At 38.2% G+C, this 18433-nt stretch overlaps 1 protein-coding gene across 8 annotated transcripts in view; it reads right to left on the bottom strand.

Annotated features, from left to right (window-relative positions):
- The window catches only part of LOC110159339 (nuclear factor 1 B-type), a 111350-nt gene that overhangs the window by 5927 nt on the left and 86990 nt on the right, over positions 1–18433 (bottom strand). For all 8 annotated transcript variants that reach the window (XM_055156674.1, XM_055156673.1, XM_055156679.1 and 5 more), the window contains 3 exons: positions 13669–13810; positions 12206–12288; positions 5029–5117 (listed from right to left, as the gene is read on the bottom strand). In XM_055156674.1, coding sequence (XP_055012649.1) covers positions 5029–5117; positions 12206–12288; positions 13669–13810 — 314 coding nt within the window. The remainder of the gene's footprint in view (positions 1–5028; positions 5118–12205; positions 12289–13668; positions 13811–18433) is intronic.

The raw sequence follows: 18433 nt of genomic DNA, 5'->3' as shown, positions 1-18433 counted from the left end.
CAATAACTAAAACTGTCAAAAATAAATATTAGTATATTTTTCAACTGATTACATTTAGCATCATGTTATATTAAAGTGTAGCACAGTTATTAGAAGCATAATTCTTTTTAATTGAGACATAGTTAATTATGTAAACAGCATATGTTAAATAAGAAATGTTTGATTTTGTAGATAGGCCACACCACTATAATTATCTGATGAGAAAATGCATTTCACTTGACTTTTAATCATTTGAACTACTTAAACACACTTTCCTATAATAACAATAATAACTACTATTTCCTATCATAACATTTTGATGCTAATCCTAACACCGTTGTAATCTGTTCGGACACAGGTGTTAATTCTGCTTGTATAAACAGACCATGCCACACAGATTATGGTATAGAAAGCATGGAGAGTGGTATAGATTGTAGATGAGGTGGTGATGGTGGTGGTAGGGGGTGGTGATGGGTAAAATAAAGCAGGGGTGAGGAGGGGGGTGAAAAGGGGAGGACGGAGAGAGTGGGAGAGGGGGGCACCCTACACAAAGCTGTCCCATCCCTATTCATCTCACGCTAATGGCAAAACAACACAGCGATTGTTCCTCCGGTGCAACGGTGCTAACTGAAAGCGCGAGTGACGAACAAACGGCATGTTGTTCCCGTGGGGTGCGGAGCTACGTAGATGTCAGATAATTAGCCCCCCTCATCCCCCTTGCACCCCTGCCGTCCCCCCACCCCATGAAAAGCCCCCAGCAGCATACATGCACTCGTGCATAGGGCCCTCACTGCCACCTACCCCTCAGCTGTTTATAAATCACAACTGGGAATACCTGTGGCAATTGACTATGCAACAGAAAACAAGCAAAAGCAAATGACTGACAAGAAAATCATTTCATTTATATATCACTGTAATACAACACTGCATTTAGTTAATATTATTTTGTTTTAAACATATTTGATAACTTTTTCATCTTTTGTATAAAAAAAAAATTATCTAATACTGTACTAGAACTTAAAAAAAAAAAAAATCAAACCTCACCTCTTGCCACACATTATTAAAATAAAAATATCCATATATAATAATAATGTTCTATTTTTTGCTTATTGCTGTTATAGATGTCTGGAACCTATCCCAGCTTCTTTTGATTCTTACTGGACCGTGTCCAATTTGTCAATTCATAAAAAAATAATTTTATTTAATGGTACGTTGCCAAAACTTCTACACAGAGATAGAAAATGTCAGAAAACTCATCAAACATCCACTAAAAAAGTAAACTAAAAACTCAGAAATTAGTTTTTCTTCAAGAAAATCAGAGCAACTATATCTTTTGCCAAAACAGGCGAGCCTGATCACACTGACCTATATAGGTTATAAGACATATTGAAAAAGTTTTTGACACATTTTGGTTTATAAGGAGTTAACCTCTAGTCTAATCCTCTGCTTTTTCCTGCAGGGCCCATCCTCACACTCCGCTCCCTCCCTCCGCCGCTCCCTCGCCGCTCTCGTCCTGCCAAAAATCATCGGACAGGAAACGAGAGATTAAGTTTTTCCTACCTTCGCCGAACAAAGAGCGCACAGATCGGACAGGGGCGGCACATTTCCTTTTGGCCCATTCTCCCTTCTTTTACATCTCTCTGTTTTATGAAAGCCTACACAGGTAATGGCTTACGTTTCGGGGGACCACACAGACACAAAGCTGCACTGGTGGGGCCTTTGTGACCGCCGCGGCCGCAGGATCGGTTTTAATCTTGTTAAAATCGATGGCTGTCGCTACAAATCTACGTCTTGTAACTTAAAGCAGAAGTGGTCAGGATTTCAAAGCAAAGAGCAAAGAAAAGTCACTGTCCCAACACTGAGAATCACAAATGTACCATCGATGCTAATAAAGATATTGAATCAGAAAGCAGCAACCACACGCATAGGAGCTTCATCTTTTTTGACTAATGTCTTTGTGTATAGAAACTTATATATTTTTGTTAAATTATTACCATTTTACTAGTAATTCAATTCAATTATTTTTTGTTTATAAACTACTACTGCACCCGGGGCCTTTTCCTGTATAAATATTGACCACGTTTAAACAATTATTGTGCACCTATAAATCAAATGTTTGCCTTTCAGCCAAAGTAAATTGAATAATATAATTGATATAATTTTAAATTTACAAAACAAAGACTATGTTTTTCAAGAAGAAGATGGCTCTCTAAATTATAGAACAGGTTCAGGCATGATTTTAATGAAGCAAGTCACAAGTACCAACACAAACTACTTAGAATAATAACAAAAATAAAGGAATTATTTTTTTTTCTCAAACTAAAATGAGATTGTAACTGGACATCACTCCATCCTGTCTCCCTTTGTCCTTACATGACATCTCGCCCTCTCTTTCTCTCTCGTCTCTCGCTCGACCGGGCAGCTTTAGGACGTGACTGACAACATGACCTCCATCATGGGATTTCCTTAGGTAACCTTCCCAAGATGGCCGCCCCTCACCTCACTCCCCCTCTGGCCTCTGCTGTCCCCGTCCTCTCCCAAACCCCACTAATTCTGCCCCCTCTGTGAGCACACACTACAGGCCGGAGCATTCAGCGCACTTGGTTTAAGGATTAGCTCCCTAAATTAGATTATCTGATGGCATCTTAATGGATTGCTGACCCATTTCCTGCACAATGGCAACATGCAGGTCTGGCTGAGTTTTAATTTGGGGGCTAGCACCGAGGAGCGCTACGGCAAAGGGCAGCTGAGATAAAAGAGAAGGCATCCAGATATCTGTACATGAGCAATTTTGCTTACATAAGAAAAAAGTGAAAGTAATTTTTTTTTTAAACTGGGATATTTACATGGAAAAGCCTTAATATCATCTTAAAACTTAAAATAAATAAATAAATGTAGCTTCAGTACATTTTTGACTAGTTTATTTCCGCTCTTATTATTATCATCATCATTAATTCTTAATAATACTTAATACTTTCTGTTATGTTTGCTACAATTTGACAAAGCACATTCCCATATTAATCCATCTCTTCAAAACCCCCTTTCAGTAAATTTATCTTCTGTTTGTCTGCATTTGTCTCCTTATGTAAAGTCTTTGGGTATCTAGAAAAGCAATACATATACATCTATATATATAAGTGTGATGTATTATTATTAGGTTATGGATCTTGTTCACTGATAATGACAATAAAGTTGTTCAGAATTTTCCTTTCGCAAATCAAACCCACAATATGTCACCACCAGTGTGTAAACTCTGTGCCAGTCCTAAGCCTGAACAGACGAAGAAGTACATCAAGAAGAGCCTCAATTGAAGCTTAAATCCTATATTCAAATTTCACAAACCAAATCAGCACTGAGTAAAAATTATATATGGCGAGGAAAATAAACATACTACTGTGCTTACTCGGAGAGAGGGACTTTGATCCGCTATGGGGGACATTTTCCTACCTCCACTGATGTTTTAAGGGGCCTGTTTAGGGGCTGCTGTGGTGTGTGTTTTGTAAAGTTGCTAACACAATCTCCCACACGCCCGCACACACTTCCAGGGAAAGAGGAAGACTGGCTTGTAACAGGAAAAAGGCTTAGCTCAGCTCGCGGGGCTGTGTGCGCAGAGGTGAACCGGTTCAGGTTTTTCCTTGCACTGGGGGATGAGAGAGAGAGAGAGAGAGAGAGGAAAGAAAGAGGATAAGAAGAGGGAGGGGGAGGAGGGAGAGAGAGGGGGGTCTTTGTGTATGTTTAAGTTAAGGAGAGTAAAGCGTGACTCCCGCCCAGACAATACTGAGCTTGTTAAATTGTAGACGATGCTCACGTGGCTTGAAAGCACTGACCTGGCATGACTTCTCTTACCTGCACTGGTTCAGACTAATGTTGATTAAAATGATACAGAACTAGGCCTGTCACAAAAAATACTATATAGAGCTATCCTTCAATACATGACGGATGATATTTTTGAGACTTCTTGGGGGTCAGTATTTATCATGGGGGCTTTTTCTTTGTACTAGTGGAAAATATTTGGTTATTTTTCTGTTGTACGATAAGATTTGAGATGTAGAGTGTTGATTTATGAACTTCCATGGCTCATTATAGAAACAAACTAACTATATAAGTGTTGCATTTTGTTATTTATTTATTGCAATTTGTGTTTTTTTACCAATATTATACGTTTTTTATGTATAATTTTGCTTCATGGTTTGGTTTCAAAATTATCATTTAGCGTCTATATTTACTTCAGCAATATATCACACAACAAAATTTGTTATCATGACAGGCCTATACAGTACTGACCAAGTGTTTTACTGAGTGGGAGAAAAATTATATGATTCACTTAAAGATGCACTATGTAACTTTTCTGATGTTTGTTTCCATAAAGAGGTTATTTCTTGCCTGGAATGTTCCATAGTAAGGCAATAAACAATAAAATCACGGTGCAAACAAGCAGGTGACACTACCAAGCCAAGTTAGATCAGTTAGTAAGTCAGATTTGTGGAGAGTCAAGTCCACTCACACAGAGAAGGCATGTTGTTTTTTTTTTTATTTTGGAGAAAGAAAACATCTATAATTAAACACACCATAGACAGTTAAGTTTCATGCCATCCTGCCAGAAAGTTAGATATTGGACCTTTTCTATTTTCCTCTCAGTTTTCAAAGTTGATTCATTTTTTGTTGATTTATTCAATTCCAAGTTTAGTCGTGTAGAGCCAAGAGTATTTCATAGTGAATTGATTCCAAGCTTGGGCACTACATTTTGTCCATTGCAACAAAGGAGCAGCGCCTTCTAGGAGGTCTAGACTGTCAGAAGAGTTTTGGTTTCGATTTTTTGTAATTTTGTGTATTTGTACAATTTGCAGTCTTTCATATTCACTACCTTTTTAAGTTTTATTTTGCATGGTACAGACCTTCTACCAACTACTAAACCTGAACACTCACAAAAGCAACACATTGAAACATAAGGTGAGATGGTACAAGGACAATCAGACAGAATGGTGAACACATGAATCTATTGTACGTAAGTTGCATATAGAGACAGGCTTGAAAGAATGAAATCGTTACCTTTGCCAAGTAATCCCCAAAGTGTCCTCTGTGGCACTGGGGCCATAATGCCTGCCGTTTTGAGTCACGCTCCAGTCACACTTCCTCAGCTGTCAATTGAAACCTAGCGGTCAGATCACTGGACCAAGACAACTTCCACTTCAGATTACACTACTACAACTCAACAGTGAACACAGGGCATGCAGAGGAGAGCTACAGCACAGTCAGTGGGGTTAGTACATGTATGACAGTTAAAGAAAGGCTATGGACACAAGAGACAGAAAGGAAAGGGGCATGCGGTTAGTGGGAGTGGCCAGAGGTGGAAGAGGTTGTCAAAATGTGTGCTTGTAAATGTATTTTTAGATTAGGAAGAATATTTGTTGAGCGTACAAGTTTCTAAAGCCCCTCACCAGTACTATTTCAGCTACGAATGCTATTACTGCTTAGTTAATTATTCTTTGAGCATATTTGTTTGCTATAAAATGTGAATGTACTACTACTACTACTACTACTGCTACTACTACTACTACTACTACTATTACTACTGCTACTTTACTACTACTGTTACGACTGCAGTTACTAACCCTAATAGTCACAACTGATACTAATGAAGTACATCTGAATACAATGGCCACTACAAATAAAATTACAAGTGTACTACAGCTCAGAATGATTGTATATTAATTATAGGTTTTAACTTTACTTGGGTAAAAGTACATTTTTAAAAATATGAAATTACTCCAAACTCCAAATTACTCCAAACAAAAAAAATAATTGTCTAAAAATGGCAAAACAATCTAGTTACTTTCCACCTCTGTTATCCTGGAAACAAAAGTCATGGTGGGTTAGTTAGTTAGTTAAAGAAGGTGAGTGCTGTTGCTTCAGTATGTTTGGTGGGACATGTGTGAGTGTGCTGGGTTAGCCACTGAAGCCATGCAATCTGCTGGAAGCAGCCTGTCGATAAGCAGCGCTCCACTATAAGTGCACTTTTACATTCAGGACATATACCCTGGAGCATACACCACTTCTTTTTTTCATTAGCTAACTGTTTTTTATTGATTAGGGGTCAAAGTACAATGAAGTTAAAGCACACGTACACACACTCATGCATAAAGGAAAACCTCGCTCTTAAAGAAAGCCACGGCATTACAAATGACTGCAACAAAAAAGCTATACAAACTGCGTCCTCCTTTACATGTATTATGCGGACGCACGTGTGGGCAATCCAGATGAGAGCCGGCCACCACTCACCTAACCTTGCCCCGTACGCTACACATTCATTTAGTAATGCACCACAGCTAAAACTGCACGGTTAGCACTCTACGCGGAGCCAGGCGGACATTTTTTTTTTTGGCTGGGGCTCTTAAGAGGGACTTAATCAGATATAGCTGAATATTCAACACCATTTGCAGCGGTCAAGACTGTGATTCTTTTAACTGCAAGCACCTGCAAGCAAGAGACGCATCAGGGGAACGATGATGGGTGCCTACTTAAGCTGTACTTAAATTCAGTGATGTTGTTAGAAAGAGGACGGAAAAAGGAAATTTGTAATGTGATTTATTAGGTTTGTTGAGGGGTGAGAATCTAAAGGGTGCATATTAGAGTTTGGGTGAAATTTAAGTTTTAGTAAAAAGTATCAAAACAAAAAAAAACACAATCTCACAATGTTGAACTAACTACCTTGATCTGGAGTCAAATATCCTCTAGTTTAGGGACAAATGCTCTTTAAATGCCCACACAAAATATTTATGTACAATATATTTCTTGTATTTTAATGATAAAAGTCTCAAAGTGCTATAGAATAACCTAAATCACAATATTCAAATGTCGCAACATAAAAGACAATCATGTGTTTATTTAACTTGGGGAAAAAAATATCTTAATACTGGCTAGTTAGACCTCTTGAGAAGATGTAGTTCCAAAAATAAGTGCTACAGTGAAGGCAAAAATATGAAATTATATAAATAAAAAATGGTCAGCATATTTTTTTAACAGAACTGCACAATGTCATTTTTATGAACTATGTCAAAAATCTCATCTTGTTCTTGAGAGCTTGTCTTGAGGGAATTGTGTCTCGTCTCATTCCTACTACACAGTGATCTAGACTCCCACCGAGATTATTCATGCGCTCCCCAAAATTCCCACAAATTAAAAATTCTGTCCCACCGATGATTTTTGCATGGCACTGTATATTTCCACAATACACCCTTTGAATCCTGAGCCCTCGATTCATCAATCTTTACACTTGGCTCATAAAAGTGTATGGGAAACAATGCCCTCTGTAGTACCCTGCGTCTTTTTATTGCAGCCTGACAAAAGCTCGGTCCGGGCCAGACGCTCCGTGCCACCGCTCCTCCAGGGCCCTGCCATCTGTCCGCTGGCATCAGAGTGGCACATGCAGTGGGAAAAAAGGGGAAAAAATGGGAACGTCGCTGGGAACGTTTGCAAACAGATGCGGGCAGATTGTGGATTAGGATTCTCCCTTAGATAATACCAAATGACATCTGATCACGGATCTCTCCCTGAGGAATGCTAGATGGTGGCATTCCCTGGAGGGGTTAACCAAGGCGAGGGTTGAATGGTGGGTATATCGGGCTGCCTGGGAACCGCAAAGCAGGTGTGGCGCATGGACGTGGGCATGCGGGCGGCCTTTTCAAGTCTGGAAGTGGACTGGGTGAGTAGTCCAGAGTATTTTCTATTTTAGTGGTCTGACATTTTGCAGTAAGTACTGGTCAAAGATGCATGTGTTTAGCAGGTGGTTAGTTATTTTAATAGAGTTCAAGAATTTTACCTAAAAGGTGCCCAAGGTGAGAGATTCACCACCTCCTTAGTTTGTTATATTTAGAGTGTTACACAGCATGGCATTGAAACATACCCAACTTTTAATTATTTTCATTCAGGGTGCTTTCGTGTAAAGAAACATGTAAAAAACACCAATAACTTGTTCAAACTTGTGTAATGACATGCTCGTCTTCATGAAGATAAATAAATGTAATGCCATACTGTGGAACATTCTAAGCAACGTAATAACATCTGTGTGAAGACAAGCAAGACCATCCTCCGGAAAAGTTACAAAAAATGCCTTTAAGTTTATAATAAATGTATATAACTCTGGGACTGAATTAAAACTAACCCATATATAAAGACTAAACAAGGACAAAAATTATATAATATAAATGCAAACTAAACCATGACAAAAAACAAAAAGAGACATGTCTAAAATCAGGTCTAAACCAGGACTATAGTTTGACTTATTCAGAACAAAACCAGGTGTCTTAAGAACCACTACAGATGAACTATCCTGCTCCATTCTCTTCTCATCCACACTGCTGACCAAACTCAAACCCAAATCTAAACATGCCCAAAATGTCAATAAGCCAGGCCGATCCCATTCAATAAACAGCTGTCATGCACGGGTACAATGATGGAGGACTCAGTGTTTAGTCCTGGGGGGCTTGGCCACATCTGACAATGCTAAATCACACTTCAGAAACCAAAGCAACCGCAACAGACAGAAGCATGATGAATCTGTAGGAATATAAGCCCGCTTACTTAAACAAACAAGGACATTTATACACTGAGATATGTAGCAGGCTGGCAGCTAAATCCACACCATAAAATGTCAATATTTAGACTGCACAATTTACAGATATGCAATTGTACAGAAATACAGTTTGCAATCTCTCAACAGGATTTTGTAGATTCTTTACCACTGTTGCAAATAAAGATTTTGTGGTTCAGTTGACAAGCCTATTGGACCCTAAAATCATATAGTTTAGGTATGGTCTGGGAATTAAATTGTTACTATTGCAAATTTGTACCTGTGACTTAGCAGATTATCAATTACCAGTGCCATTTTATCATACAGTTTAGGCAAGTTGATTGAGCATGTACTAAATCTGAAGCCACCGTGTTCCAAATAGGAAGTGTTCATGGCTGCACTTCTGGCTCCATCGACTCAAATTGACTTTACACTGAAAATTGTCACCCCTCTCTCTATAACTGCTGCAGTGAGCCTCGTCTTTTTGGTCTTAAAATGCCCATATTACCCCGCTCTGTATGATCCTGATGTTTTTACTTCGCTGTTTTGTCTGTAAATAAATTTGGCTCTGAATTCACTAGCCTCGTGAGCTTCATTTGACTGGAGCTGATCACTCTAGTTGACATCACACTCACTTAGTCCACTGTAACAATCACAGAGCAATTATAAGTGAAAGGGTATTAAAATGCTTACAATAGATAGTAAATAAATACAGTGGTACATTATAGCTTTTTTGCTGTTAATAGTGGATAATTTAGCTTTCAGATGTGCAACAAAAAAGCCTTGTATTCTGCAGAGACATGTGCTGGATGTAGTTCAGCAGATTGAACAGCTCCACAAAGCGCGGCTCTTGTGTAGTCACTTTGTGCCCCTCCGAAAGAAGTCACAGAGCTGCTAGAAAATGTGCAAGGCAAACTGTGACGGCCGCCAAGTGAATCCTGCTTCTGCTCCTCCCTATGGACGCATCCACCAGTGATGTATTATATAGGTTAGAATAAGGGACAAAAATAACTCTTTCTTACAGCATTATAGTAAACTTATGATCTGATCCTGTGACAATACGCTATTATGATGCTAGATCGACATATTGTGATTCACTGCTTTTCTGTTTAATGCAGGTCTGTCTTCAAATGCTGACACTTTTCCCCACCCACTCGCCCTACTGGTCAGCCCTATTCACGCTCTAGTGAGTGACAAATGAATTTAACCAATCGCACTGAAGTATGAAGCAGCATATGGCTTTAGGTACCCGTTAATGCTAAAAAAAAAATACCAACTACATGAACTGTGCTCAAATTTAAAACTTTTTTTGCCATCTTACCTTATTCATTTTACTCATTTAAAAATATATAAAATGAGACGTGTTTTGATGCAGTGTTAAGTTAGTCTATTGCTGTGTTTGAGTTACATTACACAGTTCTATAAGTAAATTCTTAATATAATTGGAAGGAAAATTATATTGAAGTTTTGATTTGAATATAGCAAGTTATAGTATTATCACTTTTGTGGATATTTTTTGTATGAATTAAAAAAAACAATAAATAAAACTGGTTCCTGCCCCCCTTTTGAGTGCATGACATCTTTATATTCAAGAATATGAATCCACCAGTAGTAGGTTGCCTTTAGTTTACTGGCTAATAATAGATACTAATTAAAACATCACATAATACTATCTACACTTTTTCTTTTTCTTTTTGGCACATGTAGTTAGTAAATGGTCAGCTGCCAAAACCATATTGACTGTTCATAATTTGGGATATTTTGCTAACGCTAATTCCTCTATAGAAAATGTAATATGATCCGTTTAGCTTATGACACCATCCTTTATAGAGCAGCCATTCAACCACCACTAAAAGGATGCCAAACTCGCTTATTTGCTTTCCCATTTTGAGAACAAATGGGAAAAGAAAAGCCAAAACAAGAATGAAATAAAGAAAAATTGAGATAGAAAGAGAAGCGGAGAAACAGAGGGCAGCTTTGTCATTTTTTACGAAGCATTAAAAAAGCGAGGAGACGCTGAGGAGAGACCAGCCATCATTATGTAGCCGCGTGCAGATGCATTCAATTAGCTGTGGTTGGAGGAGCCTTGGCCCGGGACCAGAGCTTTCAATAAGAAGGGGAGGGGCGCACTTTCTCCCCCATCCTACAACACCGCAACTCTGCAAACCTCACAAACACACACACATTCATACATACTACACAAGCTACAGCTAAGCCCTGGACTTAGACTGCAATCAGAGGTGGGTATAGTAGCCAAAATTGAACTGAGGTAAGAGCAGTGTTACTTTAAAGGTTCACTATGTAACTGTCTGTTGTTAGTCACCACAGACGGTATATATAAATGGACATACCGTAGCTCACCCACTAGCCACCGCGTCCCAAATAGAAAGAGTGCACAGGGGCACCTTTGACTCCTTTGACTTAACTTTGGAAAATTGTCACCTCTCTCCCTGTAACTGCTGAGAGCCTTGACATTTTGGTCTTAAAATGCTCATATTAACCCTCTCTACATGATCCTGTTTTTTTATTTTGCTATTTTGTCCATAAATAGATTCTAATTCCTAATATGAACCCGGCTCCAAATTCCTTCCTGTAATCTGACCATTCCTGCACCATGAGCTTCATTTGACTGGAGTTGAACACTATGGGTGACAGCACACTCCCTTAGTCCACTTCTTTACACAGTCTATGGTCTTTTCCAAGAATGTTTTACAGTGAGGTATTAAATGTATTTGTCTTCACAAAGACAAGCAGGAGATGCCACCTGGCCAAATTATTGGGCATACATATGAAGAGGCAAATCAGCAGACAGTCAAAATGTAGTTTTTAATGCATTCAAATTATTTTCTTTTCAGTAAAACAAATAATTTATAAGTGGATGACTACAAAATATGTTTAATGGCATACTATCTAACATTCCAGCAAAAAGTTAATATTTTACTATCTACCAGTGGCTGCAGCTCCCTCATGCCATCTCTCAACACTGAGCTAGTGTACTCAAACTATAGCTAAATTGCATGTTACATTATAACATGTGAAACTATGAGTCACTCACTTCAGATGATAATGTCTGAGGAAATAGACTTGAGCGCATTACGGTGTTAAAGGCCCCCTCATGTCCCATTTGTCTTATTAGCAGTGGACGCATAATGATATGTACTTCCTCACAACAATTTCTCCTACTTGACTTTCACTCTAAAACCAAGCCACTTCAAAAAAGATGGGATGCTGGGTAAAATGTAAATAAAAGACAAAAATGGTTTAATTGCATAAAAAAGTATTAAATTATCAATACAAGCCCTGAGAAAGCATTTTTGTATTGGTTTAGTCATGTGCAACTTCTATGTACTAAAGATTGGAACTAGTTAAAAATATTAACACACTTATAAAGTTGTTTTATGGTGATAAGATAATTCCAAATTATTGAATGTACAGTGGTTTACATTTCATTGTATCCCATCTTTTTTGAATAGAGTACTCAGAAATTGAGGGAAACTGGCAAAACAGAAGTGCTAATTTTAACCTATAAATGTTGATGTTTGGGGGCTGGGGGCTGTATTTGGTTTTGCTATGAAGGAAAGACAGAAATGAATGAAAAAAGGAGGGGTGTGGGTGGGAGAGTGGAAAGGGTACAGAGGTATAGCTGGGGGGGCTCACCTGCTGCTGGTGGAGGAAGGCGGGGTCTCGAGGGCTCAGGCCCACAAATCGGTTGGCTGTGGGCGTGCCAGGGGCGGAGTAGCCTGTAGGACGAATCAAGATATCGGAGATTTCAATGTCAGATTCTTTTCATTTCTTTTTTACTCTGTTATAATATTTTGGAGTAAAAATAGCTATTACAATTACTGCACAAATCCATAAAATGTGTGATAGAAATAAAATGAAATGCTGCTCTGACAGATATCTGGACCAAGGCCACAAATCTAATCTAAATTTGCTTTTAAAACATGAATTGCTAAACATTATTGATAATAAAGCCCTGTATCAAGCCCAGTGCAGCATGGGACACATTTTGAAAGCTCTTTGAGGGCGGGTCGGAGCAGGACTGCACAATGCGGGAGGGATGATAAACTGTAATCCCGCAAACTAAATGTGAGTGTAAAGTAAAATATACAAATGATTCATGTATGCCTATCATGCATCATTTGTGGTGGATATTTTATTTGCCCTTAATAAAAAACATTTTAAGCAGCCTAAATTTGCGGCTGTGGTCTGATCTCACGCACATTTTAGACAATTCCTTTTCGCTTCTCCGTGTTTGATAGAGCGAAAGAAAGCAAATGTCCCCATCTTGCGGGACTTGCGGGCGGGAGCAGGACAAAATATTGTAGATACGGAACTGAAAATTACAATTCTTTATGGGAGCGGACGGGAGTGGGACTGTACAGTGCGAGTGCGGGTGGGAGCGGGACTGAAAATTCAGTTCCATGCAGACCTCTAATTGATAAGTACTTTTGACAGCACTTTCATTAATCTAATAATAATCATCATCATTTCTAGTATGACCCAAATGACTGTGATTATTTTATCCATACTCAAGTAGCTGTACTTGTGACTAGAGTTAAACCAGGACTAACCACCTACCTAACCCAAAGACTGCATATATGAATGGACATAGCTAACCCGTTAGCTGCCGCATTCCATATAGGAAGTGAGCACCTCGACTCTGACTCCAATTTACTTTACAAAAAGTGTTGCCCTCCTCTCTGTAACTGCTGCAGTGAGTCTTGTCATTTTGGTCTTAATATGTACGCATTAACCTGCTCTACACGATCTACATGTTTTTTTCTTTTTCACTATTTTGTCTGTAAATAAATTCCTATTCCTAATATCTCCAAATTCCTTCCTATAACTGCTAGCCTCAAAACCTTCATTTGACTGGAGCCGAGCACTACGGATAACGCCACACTAAAGTAGTCCACTTCTTTATACAGTTTACGACCTAAGTTGCACTACGGTAATTGTAAGGAGTTCTATACACACTTTAAACCAGGTTAAACCATAGTCTGAAAAACAAATATTATAACAAATACAAGAATTTGTGGATTATTTGTGTGTATACTGTGCTGGTTTAAATAATGCAGGAGTGCTCAGAATTGGTTGAAACAGCTGTAGAGTCTTACCTTCTGTGGATGTGGTGATGGGTGGCTTGGTGTCAGGCATGGACAGGGAGACAGGTCGGACTGCGCCGTGGTGAGGGGAGGGGGCCAGCACAGGGGTGAAGTGTCCTGGGACCTTTCCAACCACCTGACCACTGCTATTGGGCTGTGAGGGGGCAACAGAGAGTCAATGCAGTAACAATATATTGAGTAATGCATAGGCCTGTCACAATATTGCTACAGAGATATAATACAATAAACAATGATACTGAAGCTACTTATGCCACTGACACAAAAACAGTAACGCAAGATAATCTCAGTGAACCATTTTTAAATAGATAATATCATTTAAAAGGCCTGAGCTGCAACAAATAAATAGAAGACTGTACCAATAATTAGCCATAGAAGTTAGTTATTCAACCCTCTAGCTCAAATGTTATTGTATTACAACAAAAATACCCCAAAATTATACATGCAATCAATTTTGAGGTAAAAAATCTACTGTTCCAGCTGTATATATTGAACAGTAAGTCGATATAGTAATCATCATGACAGGCCTAAATACATAACAAAAAAAAATACATTTTGAAGTAAAATAATGCTGCTTTTTCCAACTTCTTCAACCTTTGTCATTCACAGTGACAGAAAAATGATAAAGAGTAATGAAAAATCTGCATAACTAAATTGTGTAACTTTGAATGGATTCGACAAAACAAATATTTTTAGAAGTTTTAGAAGTTTGCAGACAGATGAAAAAATAACACTACTATATCAGTTGCCTTGCACTTACAGCTGTTTGCACTTAGACCAAAAGCAGATTTCCCTCTGTGATAATATGATACCGATTCTGATTCAATGCTTGATTTCTGTTCAAACTGTTAAAATATTTGTTTTCTTATGAAACTTGGATCACTACGGTATAAAGAGCGAAGATTAATGTACTGTTGCTCAGATCATATCAAGTGTATTTCAAGATTTATGTACTAAGCAAATATGAATAAGTTAACAAATGTAAAGGGATGGACTGCTAACTTTAAATATCTTTTCTAAGTTGCTGTTTGTTTCTATGTTTCTTTGTGAACTTTGAATTTCCTTCGGGATCAATAAAGTATCTATCTAATACAACTGATAATAATGTTAATCTAAAAACTATTCAGTCACTAGTCAGATAACTTGCAGTTGTAGTTGTTTAGTCTATCACAAAATGTTGCTGTCTCAAAGGAGTCACTATGTTCACGAGTCTTATGTTTACAAGCTTGTAAAAATGCAATCAGGCAGATCTCAATAAACTTACAAGCATGTAACGTAACCAACTTGACTCTTCTATGGTGATTTACACTACACAAACTCAATGTACGTGTCAGGCTGCCCAGTGTGGAGAGCTGGGTAATTTCTTTATATTGCTTTCACACACAAAACACAAAATGAACAACAAAAGGTGAGTGGACAGCTTAAACTTAAAGCTTTGCAGGAATAATGGACTTTTAGTGACTGGGCCTGTCACAGTTAATACTTAAACTCAAGAGGGGGTCACGCGCAACAATAGATTTCTTACATGATTTTAGACAATGATTTTAATGTTGGTTATAAAGGGAATTTAAGAGGAGTCGCGCGTGAAAAGAAAAAGTCCAAGCCAGCACAATGGTGAGTGTACAAACCCAGGAGGCAATAGGGACTTTATATATGGACAGAGAGGGGGCTAGCTTTTTCAGGCAGCTGGGATCTGACCAGGGCGTCCATTTTCAAGTTCAGAACTTAAACAGGCCTTTTTTGGGGGTAGGATTGTGTCCGCAGGGTTCCCGTCGATGTGAATAGAATGTTTAATTAGAGTGTAATATAATCTGCGTTAAAGCAAGCATAAAAACATCCTGGCACTCGTCCATTGGATTATTAAGCAGCAAGTTATTTGCCGATCCCCCTCTTTCACTCACTGGCTGCTCTCTCCTCTTTCTTTCTTCCTCTCTCTCTCTCTCTCTCTCTCTCTCTCTCTCTTCTTTCTCTTTCTCTCTCTTTCTTTCTTTCTTTCTGTCCAGCATCATGTTGTGTTATGTTAGAATAGCCACAGCTTCCCCAGAACCCCCAGTAGAGGATCAGTCAAATCTCAACAAGAGACTAACCGCAAGAGAGGTGGGTTGCCATGTCTGGTTAGGTTGATTAGTGCATTAATATAAGAGCTGCTAATGAAAAAGTTGTATTTACTATTTATTTATAAAACATGGATGGACTGACCTTTATAAAGTATAGTGTAGAAGGCATTTAAGATATATCTGAATCAAGAATGATTAACCACACAATTTAGGGCAGACATGTCCAACTCAGGTGCAGGGGCCAAATTTGGCACACAATATAATTATATTCGGCCCACGAGATCATAGCAAATATGTATTAGAGCTGGCCCGCCGGCTACAGATAGGCTATAGAGACGTTATTTATTTAAAATGTTGTTATTATTTTATATTCTGCTTGTTCTGGATTCAATGTTTATGCAAAACTATTATTAAACATTTATTTTAATAAGAAAAGTTTTAACATTACATATCTCGAAAGAAGAAAAAAACATGCAGATGTTGTTGAAAATTTTTCAATAAATATTCAGTTTGGCCCACGACTTAGTCTCAGTTTCTAATTTTGGCCCTCTTGTGAATTTGAGTTTGACACCCCTGATTTAGGGCATAGCTACAACTTAATCGGACATAAACTATATTACCAAAAAACATACCAATCACTATTTAATCATTGTACTTTTTCCCCTTACAACCTTGTACAGCCCAGATATTTTTACTATATTTCTATACTTCTATTTTTCTTGTACATACACAATAATTATGCCTTATTAAACATGACGATTATGACATGATGTGAGCTACTGTGCCCAAATAATTTCTCTTGTGGATCAACAAAGTTTGTCTAAGTCAAAGTTTATTAAACCAGGACTATAACAGGATCCGCAAAACCAGTGATAAACCAGGTCTAACCCAAGACATTAAGTGCGTAAAATTTCTAATGTAGGGTCCACCGCCTGCTTGTCTCCATGGAAATGTTACTGCTTTTTCTAGAATGTTCCACAGTATAGATTAAACTCATCTATCATGAGGGAGACAAGCAGGCTACACCACTACGTTACATTACATTTCAGATCTGTGGAGAGTCGCCCATATTCACAGAAGGAATTAAAGTATTTTGAGCTATAGAAACACCCGTAATGAATAAATGCTAGATGTATATTTTCATGTCATACCATGAAACATTCCAGGAAAAACATTAACATCTCCATGGAGAAAAGTAGGTAAGTCTCCACCAGAAAAGACACATAGTGGACCTTTAACCAGGAGTAAACTCTGACTAACACTAAACCAGTTAATTCCTCACAAGAGCTCAGCCTGAACATTTCCCCCCCGTATCATCCCTTGTGGTTTCCTGCTTTAGAGAACCACACCGACCCCCTCCTCTCCCCTTCTCTTCCCCTCGCCCGAGCTCCCCGCGCTGGGTACGAAACCGTGTACGAAGCAGTGTACGAGCCCCTTTGTTTACAGTGAGAACAGTGGGGATATAAAACGCACATAAATATAACAGCGCTCTCTCATCTATATAGACGGCTGCTTCGACACTGCTGCTTCTCTAGTGGGCCCAGATTGTGTTTTAAAATAAGCTCCCGGCGGTATGATTTACTACAATGTCTCCATACAGTACAGCCTCTCACGTGTGACCGCCAGTGCAATACTTCTTTAGGGAGTCAATGAGTTGTTGACTGCAAATATGAGCCTGGGAATGAAGCATAACCCTTGCCATGAGCATTTTACTGCACCAAATACATATAGTTGTTCAGAAGGAGCTGTTTATAAAGTCAAACAAAATGCACTGAACTTTAATTGAGTTTTGACTTAAAGGGTCCGTTGTTATACAAAACTGACTCTTGTGAGATTAAAGCAATGTTAAAATGTTAAAATGTTATAATGGGAAAGGCATCTGGTGTAAATATATCATCATGATGTAAACCATTAGGAGGAGATTTGTATTTGGAACTGAAATGCTAGTTAATTGCTGGTTAACATGTTATCACATCTACATCTAATATGGGAGAAATTGTGGCTACTTTTCACTCCTGTATTAATTGTATAATCCATAAAACAAAGCATAACTATCATGCAGGCTTACATTTTATTAAATCAAATACAGTCATTCCACATTACAAGAAGAGGTCAAATGAGTAACTGTCAAATGATTATTCAAATGACTTTCTAATGACTGGTATGATTATAGGCTTGCCTTTAACCATTATTATTACATGTAATCCCACATTTAAAACATAGTTGAGTCCACAGGGGTTTAAGTGTGCCAAAAAGGTTTTAAGGTCTCGTTTTGTACTTAACGCTTGGTTAATTTCCAACTTTGCCATGTTATTTTTACATGTTTGGCAAGTTAAACTGCAAATTCAAAAATGCATTTGGATGAGTGATTTGAAAGATTTATAACAGCTATCCGATTTATAACAACTATCAAACTAAATGTTGATCATTCTTTAGTTACTGACCACAACTTTGAAATTCATGCAAAACTTTGATGGAAAGTGGTATGAGTTTTTATAGAAGTATTTTGGCAACAGACAGTGATGCTCCTTGCCAAAAGTGCCTTCATCGGGAGCCAACCGGTACATTAAACTACCTCATTTCCTTTTTAAAAGCACTTATGCACGACACCTGCTTTTGTTTTGTAAGCCATTCAAGTTAATATATTTTTATAACTTAAAACTTGCAACGCGGGCTTCCTACTTTTCATACCACAATTACAC

Source organism: Boleophthalmus pectinirostris, unplaced genomic scaffold (assembly GCF_026225935.1).
Source record: "Boleophthalmus pectinirostris isolate CB_2022bp ecotype Guang Dong unplaced genomic scaffold, ASM2622593v1 HiC_scaffold_20, whole genome shotgun sequence".
NCBI classification, from domain to species: Eukaryota; Metazoa; Chordata; class Actinopteri; order Gobiiformes; family Gobiidae; genus Boleophthalmus; species Boleophthalmus pectinirostris.
The sequence above is the reverse complement of the archived record's forward strand: the minus strand, read 5'-3'. Positions and strand labels throughout refer to the sequence as shown.